Source organism: Terrapene carolina, unplaced genomic scaffold (assembly GCF_002925995.2).
Source record: "Terrapene carolina triunguis isolate 2854851 unplaced genomic scaffold, T_m_triunguis-2.0 Scaffold113, whole genome shotgun sequence".
Taxonomy (NCBI): domain Eukaryota; kingdom Metazoa; phylum Chordata; order Testudines; family Emydidae; genus Terrapene; species Terrapene triunguis.
This window is the reverse complement of record NW_020664464.1, coordinates 2908480-2921883: the sequence shown is the minus strand read 5'-3', so window position 1 is coordinate 2921883 and position 13404 is coordinate 2908480. Positions and strand designations below refer to the sequence as shown.

Here is a 13404-nt window from a genome sequence, read left to right as displayed (position 1 = left end):
CTCTCTCTCTCTCTCTCTCTCTCTCTCTCTCTCTCTCTCTCTCTCTCTCTGTCTCTGTCTCTCTGAGTTTAACCAAAGTAAAGCATTGACTTTCTGCCTGAAAGTTGATTTTTTTTCTAGTTTCCGTCCCTAAATATCTTACTCTATTTTCAACAAAATAACTCTAATGGAGTGGAGGAAGTACCCATCACCATGGTTGTAAATCTGAAGGTGGAAGGCAATTTGGGTGAAAGTGATCATGAAATTATTGATTTCATGATTCTAAGGAAAGGAAGAAGTGAGAGCAACAGAATAAGGACAATAGACTTCAAAAAGCAGACTTTAACAAACTTAGAGAAGTGTTACATAAGTCCCGTGGGAAGAAAATCTAAGGGATAAGGGAGTTCAGGACAGCTGGCAGTTTCTAGAGGATAAAGGAGTTCAGGACAGCTGGCAGTTTCTAGAGGAGACAATATTAAATGTACAAGTGCAGACTCTCCCAATGCGAAAGAAAAATAGGAAGAATATGGCTCCATCAGGCACATTTTAATGACCTGAAAATCAAAAAGGAATCCCACAAAAAGTGGAAACATGAACAAATTGCTAAACAAGAGTACAAATAAATATCGCAAATATGTAAGGACAAAATCAGAAAGACTAAGGCACAAAATGAGTTATACCTAGCAAGGGACATAAAATGCAATTAGAGGAGGTTCTTTAAATACATTAACAGCAAGAGAAAGACATGGGAAAATGTAAGTTATCTAGTGGGGAAGGAGAGATAATTACTGATGATCAATAAGGCTGAGGTGCTTAATGCCTATTTTGCTTCAGTCTTTTCTAAAAGGGTTAATGGTGACCAGATATTCAACACAATTAATATTAACAGCAAGGGGAAGTAATGGAAGCCAAAATAGGGAAAGAACAGATTAAAGAATATTTAGATAAGTTAGATGTATTCAAATAGGTAGGGCCTGATGAAATTCATCTTAGGGTAGTTAAGAAATAGCTGAAGCAATCTCACCACCATTAGCAATTATCTTTGAGAACTCATGGAGAACAGGTGAGGTCTCAGAGGACTAGAGAAGGGCAAACTTAGTACCTATCTTTAAAAAGGGGAACAAGAGGACCTGGCGAATTATAGAACAGTCAGCCTAACTTTGATACCTGGAAAAATACTCGAACAAATTATTAAACTTTAAATGTGTAAACACCTAGAGGATAATAGGGTTATAAAGAATAGCTAGCATGCATTTCTCAAGAACAAATCATGCCCAACCCAATCTAATTTCTTCTTTCATAGGGTTAAAGATATGGGGAAAGCAGTAGACGTGATATATCTTCATTTTAGTAGGCCTTTTCATGCAGTCCCACATGACAGTCTCATAAGCAAATTAGGAAAATGTGGTCTAGATGGAATTACTGTAAGGTGGGTGCAAAACTTGTTGAAAGACTATACTGAAAGAATAGTTATCAATGGTTTGCTCTCAAACTGGGAGGATGTATCTAGTGGGGTCCCACAAGGGTCAGTCCTGTATACGGATGTATTCTATATTTTCATCAATGACTTGGATAATGGAGTGGAGAGTATGTTTCTGAAAATTTGCAGATGACACCAAGCTGGGAGAGGTTGCAAGCACTTTGGAGGACAGCATTAGAATTCAAAATGACCTTAACAAATTGGAGCGCTGGTCTGAAATCAACAAGATGAAAGTCAATAAAGACAAATACAAATTATTACACTTAGGAAGGGAAAATGAAATGCACAACTACAAAATGTGGAATAACTAGCTAAGTGGTAGTATTGCTGAAAAGGATCTTGGCAGTTTAGTGGATCACAATCTGAATGAGTCAACAATGTGATGCAATTGCAAAAAAGGCTAATATTCTAGGGTGCATTTACTGGAGTGTAGTATGTAAGACACAGGAGGTAATTGTTCTGCTCTACTTGGCACTGGTGAGGCCTCAGCTGGAGTACTGTATCCTATTCTGGGCACCATACTTTAGGAAAGATGTGTATAAATTGGTAAGAGGCCAGAGGAGAGCAATAAAAATAACAACAGGTTTAGAAAACCTGATCTGTGGGGAAAGGATAAAAAAACTGGGCATGTGTAGTCTTGAGAAAAGAAGATTAAGGGGGGACCTAATAACAATCTTCAAATAAGTTAGGGGCTGATTTAAAGAGGACTGTGATCTATTGTTTTCCAAGTCCACTGACAGTAGGACAAGAAGTAATGGGCTTAAACTGCAGCAAGGGAAATTTAGGTTATTTATTAGGAAAATATTTCTAACGATAAGCATAGTTAAGCACTGAAATAGGCTTCCAAAGGAGGGTCTGGCATCCCTGTCATTGGAGGTTTTTAAGAACAGGTTGGACAAACATCTCTCAGGGATGGTCTACAATAGAGAGACAAGGTGCGGGACGAAATATCTTTTATTGGACCAACTTCTGTTGGTGAGAGAGACAAGTTTTCAGGCTTACAGAGCTCTTCTTCAGATCTGGGAAAAGTACTCAGAGAGTCACAGCTAAATACAAGGTAGACCAGATTGTAGCACATATTCCAAGGGACCATTCAAGGTGAAGTGGCCTGTTAGCACCCCTCCAGTCATAGGGAGGAAAGGCAGCTGGGGTGGTTGTTAGTGAGTTATAGATTGTTATAATAACCAGTAAATCCAGTGTCTTTCTGCAGTCCATGATTTTTAGTGTCTAATAAAGTTATGAATTTAAGCTCACAGGCTTGTCTTTTGAAAATGTTGTGCAGGTTTCCTTTGAGGATGAGGACTGATATAGAATGATTGCTTTGTGAAAAGTGTTCACCCACAGGTGATGAGCCTGGGAGCTTAAATTCATAACTTTGCTAGACATTAAAAAACATGGACTGAACAGAGACACTGGATTAACAGGGGTGTTAACGGGCCACTTCACCTTGAATGGTCACTTGAAATACGTGTTAACTTCTTCTACTAAACGATCTGTTCCACCTTGTATTTTGGTATGGCACTCTGAGTACATTTCCCAGACCTGAAGAAGAGCTCTGTGTAAGCTCAAACACTTCTCTCTCTCACCAGTTGGTCCAATAAAATATATTACCTTACCCACCTTGTCTCTGTAATATCTGGGACTATCACAGCTACAAAAACACTGCATACAGCAAGGAATGGTCTAGGTTTACTTGGTCCTGCCTCAACACAAGGGGCTGGACAGGATGACTTCTCAAGGTCCCTTTCGGCTCTACTTTTCTATGATTCTGTGCTCTGTTTTTTCTTTTACTGACATAAAACCCTAAAATTTGGAATTATACCATAAACCTTTCAGATTTAGCACGGCACATATGAAACTATAATTTTATTTTTTGCTTCCCTGAAGTCTTTTAGAGCTGTGACTCCAGAGTCTCCAGTTATGACTTGCCGACATTTGAAATGTAGACTGCATGTTAGTGTATAAAGGGACCTTGTCACCTTGAAATATACAATTAAACAAAGATTTAAAAGAAATTTCAAGTCTTACACCTGCCCTTGAGTCCTCCTGCCAATTTTTGTGTTTTTTTTAATTGCATCTTATTATTTTAAAATGTCTTTCCCTCCCTGAGCTGAGGTGTTCCTTCCCTGTGCTGAGCCTTCTCTCCAAGTAAACTGCCTCCTGTATTGCTTACTTTATAACATTATGCCTCAGTCTCTTCTCTTTCTCCTGGGAACACTTAGCATGACACTCTTTACCTCTTGTCTTGGCTCAGCCTAGGATGTTATCTATGAAGTAAGAGTTGTGCAGGTGAAAGGCAAGGGTTGGCATCTAGCTCTCAACAGTGCTCTGACCAATAAGGGATTAGGTGAAGGACAAGCAGGCAAATCACACAGGTAGCCTGGATTGTTTTATCTGTACAGTCACCTGAATCATTCAGTGGATAATAGAACCCACTGCATATTGTAGACAACTGTGACACATTCCATGAATCTGCTAGTGTGACATTAAAGTTCATAATTTGTAACAATTAGGAAATTAATATAACTATTAAATTTAAATTAAATTATATAAATTTAAAGATTAAAAACATGCTTAGTAAGTTTTAACAATAAAATCTAGTAAAAGTATTCAGCCATTTTGACTTGCTTACACCCAGTCTGACTGTGGCCCAGTGTTACGCTTTCATCCATTGTCAAAATGTTCATCTTCTGCCAAATCAGTCTTGCACCACTCAGATCTTAAGTGATTTATTTACTGTTGCATGCCACTTTACAACCAAAATGCAAATACATTTAAGACAGACATTTGCAGATAAAATGATGTTAATGTGAAGAGTTCTTTTGTACAATTTTTTTGTTCACTATCCAGACCTGGACACTAAGCTATAAGACAAGATGTGTCCCTCATAATCAACTGAATTAGAGAATGTGTCTCTTGAAAAGAAAAGCATAATTGGTCTGTCATGGTACTTTGTTTCATGAACACATATAAAAGTTTTATTTGGGTATTTGTATGCAGTTCTGTTTGTACAACAAAACTTTACTAAAATTCATAGGAAGGAGCAGACTGAGAAAAAGAAAATATAATTTCTGAAGTTCTGAAATGGCTTGCAGAGACATTCTACCAGTTCACCATCATTCCTGTTTATTCTTTCCCAAATGAAAATAATGTATTCATAATTTAAAAGAAAATCTGAAATATTTTGGGTGATGGTCTTGCAGCTTTATTATATACTCCGAATAGAATTCACGTAGATACTGTCAGACTGCAAGAAGATTCGGTCTACCATTTATTGCCAGACTGTCAGTATTAACTTCATGTAATCTTCAGGTGCTGTTATAATGGTAGCACTTTGACTTACTAGTTTTTATCTCTGGGAGGAAATCTCAGGAAATAGAAAACAGTGAAGACTGACAGTGGTCAATATCTGCCCCCAGCAACTGCAAGAAATCAGTCCCTGTAGGAGACATCGACCTGATTTTGACATTTGATCACTGCTCAATTTTACAAAGAAATGCAAAATAGCCATCTCACCTCACCTACATGTACCTACTAGTGAAAATCATGGACTTTTGCATCATTATATAAAGGGATCAAAACTAATATTTAAAAGCAGACAGAAAAAAATCTTAAAGACAGTGAAAAATATTTCAAGTTGCTTTTGTGTTCCATGTTTTCAGAACTGTTTGTATAGTTTTATTTGGCAGACCATTTTTAAAAAATTGATGTAACCTCAGAGAATTGGTAATTAGTTGTAAACAAGATGATCTGAAAGGAGTGTGTTTTGCTTCCTGAATCATTAATGTATGTGCAGCCATCTGTTTGTCCATATGCGTGTTTTCTTTCCTTTTCTTCACTGCAGCCAACAAATATTATAAGCCAACACAACAAGAAAGGGGACTGCACTTGTTATTACTTCACTTCTGAAACACTTCACAAAACTCCTTCATGTGATGTCTTTGGTCCTGTTGCACAGACACTGTGTTTGCATAAATCTTCTTTGTTAAATTCACTTGCTGTTGGAACTCTGCTAATGCAGCTCCTCCAGTGGTGGTAATGGTGGGATCACTAATGACTTCGAGCATTTTAACTACAATACCTTCTCACCCTGCTTAGAGTTCTAGAGGAGAGGGTGGTAAAAACAATGGCAGCCAATATACACAAACACTCCTGTTGTTGGCTCTGGTAGAGTTGCACCAATAGTTTGGAATGGTGGGAGATTTTAAGAAAAAACGTATCCACGTGGTGAATTACTGCACAGCAAGCCAGGGTGTGAATCTACAGGACACCAGCTTGCCACACAGTACCATCTCGTGTGGACACAGCTATAGCACAGTGAATGTCCTGGAGTGTGGCTTAGCATAGCGTGCTGTGCTTTGAAGTAGTAATATGTTTCAGTTTTCACCAAAAAGGTTAATAGCTATTGGTCATCTAACATAGTGAATGCCAGTGAAAATGAGGTAGGATCAGAGGCTAAAATAGGGAAAGAACAAGTTAAAAATTACTTAGACAAGTTAGAGGTCTTCAAGTCACCAGGGCCTGATTAAATACATCCTAGAATACTCAAGAAGTTGACCGAGAAGATATCTGAGCCATTAGCGATTATCTTTGAAAAGTCATGGAAGATGGGAAAGATTCCAGAGGACTAGAAAAGGGCAAATATAGTGCCAATCTATAAAAAAAGGGAAAGGAGAACAACTTGGGGAATTACAGACCAGTCATCTTAACTTCAGTACCCAGAAAGATAATGGAGCAAATAATTAAGCAATCAGTTTGCAAACACCTGGAAGATAATAAAGTGATAAGTAAAGTTAACATGGATTTGTCAAGAACAAATCATGACAAACCAACTTAATAGCTTTCTTTGATAGGGAAACAAGCATTATGGAGAGGAGGAAAGTGGTAGATCTTGACTTTACCTTGACTTTAGTAAGGCTTTTGATACTGTCTCACATGACCTTCTCATAAACAAACTAAGGAAATACAACCTAGATGGAACTACTATAAGGTGGGTGCATAACTGGCTAGAAAACCATTCCCACAGAGTAGTTATCAGTGGTTCACAGTCAAACTGGAAGGGTATATTTAATATGGTCTCACAGGGATCAGTTCTGGGTCTGGTTCTGTTCAATATCTTAATCAATGATTTTGATAATGGCATAACTTATAAAGTTAGCAGACAATACCAAGCTGTGAGGAATTAGGTGCTTTGGAGGATAAGATTAACATTTAAAATGATATGAACAAACTGGAGAAATGGTCTGAAGTAAATAGGATGAAATTTAATAAGGACAAATGCAAAGTACTCCACTTAGGAAGGAACAATCAATTGCACACATACAAAATGGGATATGGCTGCCTAGGAAAGAGTACTGCAGAAAGGGATCTGGGGATCATAGTAGATCACAAGCTACATATGAGTCAACAGTGTAACACTGTTGCAAAAAACCCGAAACATTCTGGAATGTATTAGCAGGAGTATTGTAAGCAAGATATAAAAAGTAATTCTTCCTCTCTACTCCGTGCTGATTAGGCATCAAATGGAGTATTGTATCCAGTTCTAGGCGCCACATTTCAGGAAAAATATGGACAAATTGGAGAGAGTCCAGAGAAGAGCAACAAAATGATTAAAGGTCTAGAAAACATGACCTATGAGGGAAGATTGAAACAATTGGGTTTTTTCAGTCTGGAGAAGAGAAGACCGAGGAGGGACATTAGTTTTCAAATACATAAAAGGTTGTTACAAAGAGGGGGGAGAAACATTGTTCTCCTTAACCTCTGAGGATAGGACAAGAAGCAATGGGCTTAAATTGCAGCGAGGGCAGTTAAGATTGGACATTAGGCAAAACTTCCTAACTGTCAGGGTGGTTAAGCACTGGAATAAATTGCCTAGGGGCGTTGTGGAATCTCCATTATTGAAGATTTTTAAGAGCAGGTTGGACGAACACCTGTCAGAGATTGTCTAGATAATACTTAGTCCTGCCATGAGTGCAGGGGACTGGACTAGATGACTTCTCAAGATCCCTTCCAGTCCTATGATTCTATGTTAGGCCGCACCCATGGACTTTCACTGCACTGTAGCAGTGTTCACATGGTACATTACAGTGCACCAGCTTGCTGTTCAATAGATCGATACCTTGGATTGCTGCATAGTAACTTGCTGTGTGTGCAGAGTTTCAGACTTATTAACAGTGGGGCTGATTCTACAGTTTCTTGTACCTAGTATAAAATGTGTGTAAAATGCTTCCATTTTGATCAGATAAGATTTTGTGTTTACTTTGCATAGGTTTAAATGACTTCATAACATGGAGGACAGTGGAGAACCAGGTCCACTGTTTTGATTTCTTATTTTCCAGAATCAGTGTATTGATATGCTTGGAATTTGCTCTTCAAATTCTTATTAGGCACTATTCAAAATTTGTATAGAGGATTATGTATGTTCTTGTGTGGCTGCAAAATTTGATAGGCAAAACTTTTGAAGTATGGCCATATCCCTTACTGCTAATCCCTTTAGCCTTTTTCTTTCTATTTCCATGTATATCTCTGAAATTTGTCTGTGTTTTTGTTTTAAAGGTCGCACTGAATATTTTATAGATGATTTGTGCTTGCTGCAGTTACTAAAAGGCCTTTGTTTGAAACACCTAGGAAGACTCTTGCAAGCTGAACTGTGTTTTAATCAAGTTATCCAAAGGTAAAAAAATAAAATAAAGCTAGAGTAACCTTATATTTTAGCTTTATATACTGTTAACAATAAAATACTGATGAGCTAGTAGTAACAAATGATAAACAGTTGATTGTTAATGTTATAAATGAAGAAAATCTGTCTGGATAAGCGTTGAGCTGACATTCTTAGTAGTTAGTAAAATGAAGAAAACATTAGATTCTTAATTTTGCCAGTGAAAGTGGTAGCAACTTTAATTTAAGAAATCTTAATCTACAGAATATCTCTAATTCCTGGTGTAGGAAGACAAAACCCCAGTCAAATCCAATGGAGTTATACTCATTTACACCAATAGCTGAATTTAGCCCACTGAATGCAAATGCACAAGTGCTAACTGCAAATTCAGTTAGAGTTTCAAATAACAATAAAACTCAAAAATAAATTTGTGGAATAGAAATAGGCTTTTAAAACAGTGTTATCTCTTTCCACAAGGCTAGGCAGGTGGGAAACTGTTAGTGCTGATTATGTAAAACAGGCTCATATTACTGTTACCTCATCTACTCCCTCACACCCCTTAGCCATTTGTCTGTTCCTTTCATCTTTTGTGTGTTATCATTGGGCTAGATTGCATGCCCCTTGGTACATATTGGTACAGTACCCAGAACATGTGGCACTAATTCTTGTTAAGTGCCTATAGACTGACTCTACTGTAATGCAAATAATAACCAGAAGAATGAGAAGTCCAACAGGATATCAGATCATCTTATAAACTACATTAATTACTTTATTACCTCATCTAAAAGGCCTCAGGATGAAATTCACCCACATGTACAGGGCCCACACGAGGGCTTTTACCCCACTTAAACTCTGCTGCGATCCACTTCACCCCTTGTGTGGGATAGATGTGGGCTCTGTGTAGGTCCTGAATAGGCCAGCATAGATAGGGCAGTTGAAGACAAGCCAGTGAGTGCCTACAAAGGTTCCTCTTATGCAGATCTAGTGTCCAAATGCTCCCCAAAAGGGCATGGAGGAGCGCTGGCTGAAGCTATGGAGTGGCTACACTTGTGACTCCATGGCCTACTTACTACTTGGGGAGATGAGTCAGTTCTGTCTCTTCAGAAAATTCATGTCATTTCCTGCATAAAATAGAATTCCTCAAGGAGGGTGTGTGGGATGGAGAGATTTCACCCAAAGAGTTTTATCATGCAGTAGAAGAGTAGTTTTGAAAACCCACATATACTTGCAGAAATAGAAAATATCTTTGTTGTTCAGTTCTAATTAATAAAGACCAAAGATCAAATGATAATTGAAAAATAATCACATTTAAGAAAGGAAGAAAGAATAAGTTTGCTTCTAATATCTCTGCCATCTTTCTCTGTCACATCTGACCTTCTGCTACCATATCTCAGAATACAGACAGAGTATGTAAGGCATACTGTAATTGTCTCTATGCTGTAACCAATTTCAAGGAATGTAGCCTTTAAAATTCTCTCGGGTACAGTGTTTGTGGCACACTGTCAGGATTTAGGACTAGGACTGGTTAAAAAATTTAAAACAGTTTCCCTTTGGAAAATGGGATTTCATTGAAATAAAATAATTTTCTGCAGGAAAAGATCGATATTGGTAGAATGGTTTGCATATACTGGTTCAAGCTGGGTTTTCTAGCGACTAGGAGACAAAGAAAGGGGTTTTGGTATAAAAAGGTGATCTTGAACTGACTCTGGGCCGTCTTTCTAACCCAGCAAACAAACAGGACCTTCTGTTCAAGGGGGGGGGGGGGCAACTCTTGCAGAAGAGTTGGAAAGACTTTTGGCCTAATAGGGCCCTATAAGACTGGTGGGTGTGTTAACTTAGAAAGAGCTGCGTGGTAACAGGTAACTGCTGGCAGTACACCTTGGAGAGAAATCAAAGCACAGGCACTGGACTTTAGGCAGATTGGTTTGCTGGCGATACCACAGTGTACAGCAAGGTGCTATGCAGCCTTAAAATCCCCAGTTAGAAGAAGTGGGACAAAGATCCATGCCCAGAGACAGGTGATGGCTGGATACCTGACTGGGCACTTCTGTAGTCCCTCTCCATGTTCCACTCTAAGTGCACTTCTCTTGATACTGTGACAGCAGTCGTCTCAGAAAAAGCTAGGTACAAAGTGTGATATTGAACTGTTTGTAAATACAGTTCTCCCTCAAAATTTTTTGCTTTGAGTTAAGCCACTGATGTAACACAATGAAGGTCAGTTCCAGGAAACTGGTAAGTTGGATAGGAACCTACCCCCGTGTGCATTACATTAGTTATAAAGTGCAGACCTCTCTAATCGTCAGCAGTGGTTCTCAACCAGGAATATGTGTACGCCGGGGGGGGGGGGGGGTACACAGAGGTCTTCCAGGGGGTATGTCAGCTCATCTAGATATTTACCTAGTTTTACAACAGACTACATAAAAAACACTAGCAAAGTTAGTATAAACTAAAATTTCATACAATGACTTGTTTATACTGTTCTATATACTATACACTGAAATGCAAGTACAATATTTATATTCCAATTGATTTATTTTATAATTATATGGTAAAAATGAGAATGTAAGCAATTTTTCAGCAATAGTGTGGCTGTGACACTTTTTTGTATTTTTATGTCTCATTTTGTAAGCAAAGTAATTTTTAAGTGAGGTGTAACTTGGGGGTACGGAAGAGAAATCAGACTCCTGAAAGGGGTACAGTAGTCTGGAAAGGTTGAGAGCCACTGATCTACAGCATCTCTTAACAGTCTCCATAAAATAAAATTTGGTTAGTTAAAGGGGGAAGAGGAATGTACATTTGATTTCCTTTTTTCATTTATGTTGCTTGTTTTGTAAAGATGTACAAAATAAATCAAAGCTGTGGAAAATGAATTTAGAATTTGTGTGGTAGTGGTGATTTTAGTGTGAACGTATTGATAATATATAAAGTACAAAGAACAATTAGCAGCTATTTTTAAAAGTATATTATTCTAGAAGGACTGTTTAAGACTTTTATAATTTTCTATGACTTAGTGAGCTAATCATAATAAATTTCACTTATCTGGTGCCCTTTAGATATGTTAGATGCCTTAAAGGAGTGTTATGATGACTAACTGATGTGTCTTTATGGATCATTGTCATACATTATGAAAAAGAAATATATTTTCTTAAACTTTTGAATTATCCAGACAATAATATGTCTGATTCTGTAGTTAAGTTTACAACAGCAAGGACACTGGGTTTCTCCTCACTTGCCGATAACCAGTCACTGTCGAGGATTTTCCCATTCTTTAGGGCTTCCTCCTTTGCTTCTGCCATTTGATTGGTGCCTTGCTCACAGCATGAAGGAAGGCAACCTCCATGGCGATGTCAGGATGTTGTTTGTCTCTCATCCAGAGAAGACAGAAGAAAAAGAAAGGGAAAAAATGAAAGGGACACACCCACACATATCAGCTGTATCTCTTGAAGTAGAGCTTTCCCATGTGGTCCTTTTGCTCTCTTACTGCTCTCATGGAGAGGAAATTTCCACTACCTTAGTGGAGCAAGGCAGCAGTTGAAACCATTTCTGAAGTGTTGACAGTCAAACAGCTGTTTAACTTGCCTAAAGGGAGTGGAGCTCATCCATATAGGCAGAGGCTCTCACCAAAGCAACAGCAAAATTAGAGAATAGCTGAGATGGACTCCAGGGCTGTGAAAAGCAAAACCATGCCCCATCAAGGGAGAGACGGGGAAAGAGGATTTTCTCAAGGCAGCTTTGGACTCTGAGGAAGAGGTACCCCAATTTTTTCCTCCCAGAAATGGATCAATACGTTATCAAGTGGTTGTACAACCTTGCCAGGAGACCATTAACCTCTCCTCCCAAGAGATACTTTAAAAGGGTTTGAGGGATTAAATCTCGAGTTTGTTCTATTGTTTCAATAAATGCATTTTTGGTGAATGCAAAACCCTTTTTTAGTAAGGAAATGATGATTTCCATTAGTAGTGGGCACAGTTGCCCTTTGCTGGCTTTCACCAACCAGCAGGGTATAAGCAGTTGCACTCGCACAGTTGCACTCCCTGGCGTCAGTGTGGGGCATTGCAGGAGACTTCAGCTCTAATGCCCCCATTGACCACTTCTTTGGCCATGTGCTGGCCTGTTTCTGTCTGCATCTTCCGTGGCCCGGCCCACCAGCCAGGTCACCTCTTAAGGTCAGCCCCCTTCTGAGGTAACAAAAATCTAACTGTTAATGGAAATAAATATCCAAACTAATAATTCTTCTACCCCTCTTGGGCTACACTGAAGTTCTCTGCTCTTACTCCAGAGCCGTGCAGTGTTCTTGTAGGCTGCTTCTTCCCAGAAGGTTTCCCCACTGCCTACCTTCCCTGGGGACTCCAGCAGCTTCCTTCAGGGATCTTTCTGCTTCTTACTGGTCATATCCTAAGGCCCTTCACAGGAGCCTGGTCTGCTCCCTGTTGTTCTCTCCATCCTGCCTTTACCAAACCCTTCCCAGAGAAGGTAAACTCCTGTTGCCCTATCTCCTGGGCCTTCTCCCCAGACCAAGTTCACAGGTTGGCTTATTTAATCATCCTTCTGATCCCCTGCAGCTGGGGTAGGTCATTCTAATTAAGTCTCCATGATATGCACAAAGTTGAGCCCTTCTTCCCTTAAAGGGCCAGCCAACCTGTGACAGAGGGGCACTTATGTGTTTCACTGGTGGGTATCTGGAATATTCCTTAGGCTTGTAGTATTTCATTGTCTGTTCAGAGTCTGAGCTTTGTCAGAACTGGTGGAGTGATCAGTGCCATCTGGTCCATTTCCAGGTTTCTTCTGTCAGTGAGTTTCTCCTGTGAAATGTTAATCTTTTCTGCAACATAGGGTGAGAATTGTTCCAGGGCTCAGTCCTTGGGTCCAGGGTTTGCAGTATGCAGTTTAAATTGATTTAGCCAGTTTACTACACCAAATAGCTCTTCCAGCCACGATTTTGTCAGCCAGCTTTGATGGTGGCAGTGGAATAGAGGGTTCTCTCTGCTTCTTATATTGCAATAGAGTAGTCATTTAAGAATCCTTTTGTTATTGATAGATAGATGTTGTCGCAGGGCCAGTACACCGGGGCAAGGGTGGAGCAGGTCTGCCATTAAAGCTAATATGATTCCCCTGGACTGCAGGGAAGAGCGGCCCACCGGCCAGAGTCAGTAGGGCTCCCCTTGGTTGAAGGGAAGCGTGGTCTAATGGCCAGAGTCAATAGGACTTCCCTTGGCTGTGGGGATGCGCAGCCTACCGGCCAGAGTCAATAGGACTCCCCTTGGCTGCAGGGAAGCACAGCCTACCG

The 13404-nt window shown here is 39.4% G+C and overlaps 1 protein-coding gene across 1 annotated transcript in view; it reads left to right on the top strand.

The window, feature by feature from the left end:
- TTC39B (tetratricopeptide repeat domain 39B) overlaps window positions 1-13404 on the top strand; it is a 41931-nt gene that overhangs the window by 24319 nt on the left and 4208 nt on the right. The window contains exon 15 of the mRNA XM_024211082.1: window positions 8015-8132. Coding sequence (XP_024066850.1) covers window positions 8015-8132 — 118 coding nt within the window. The remainder of the gene's footprint in view (window positions 1-8014; window positions 8133-13404) is intronic.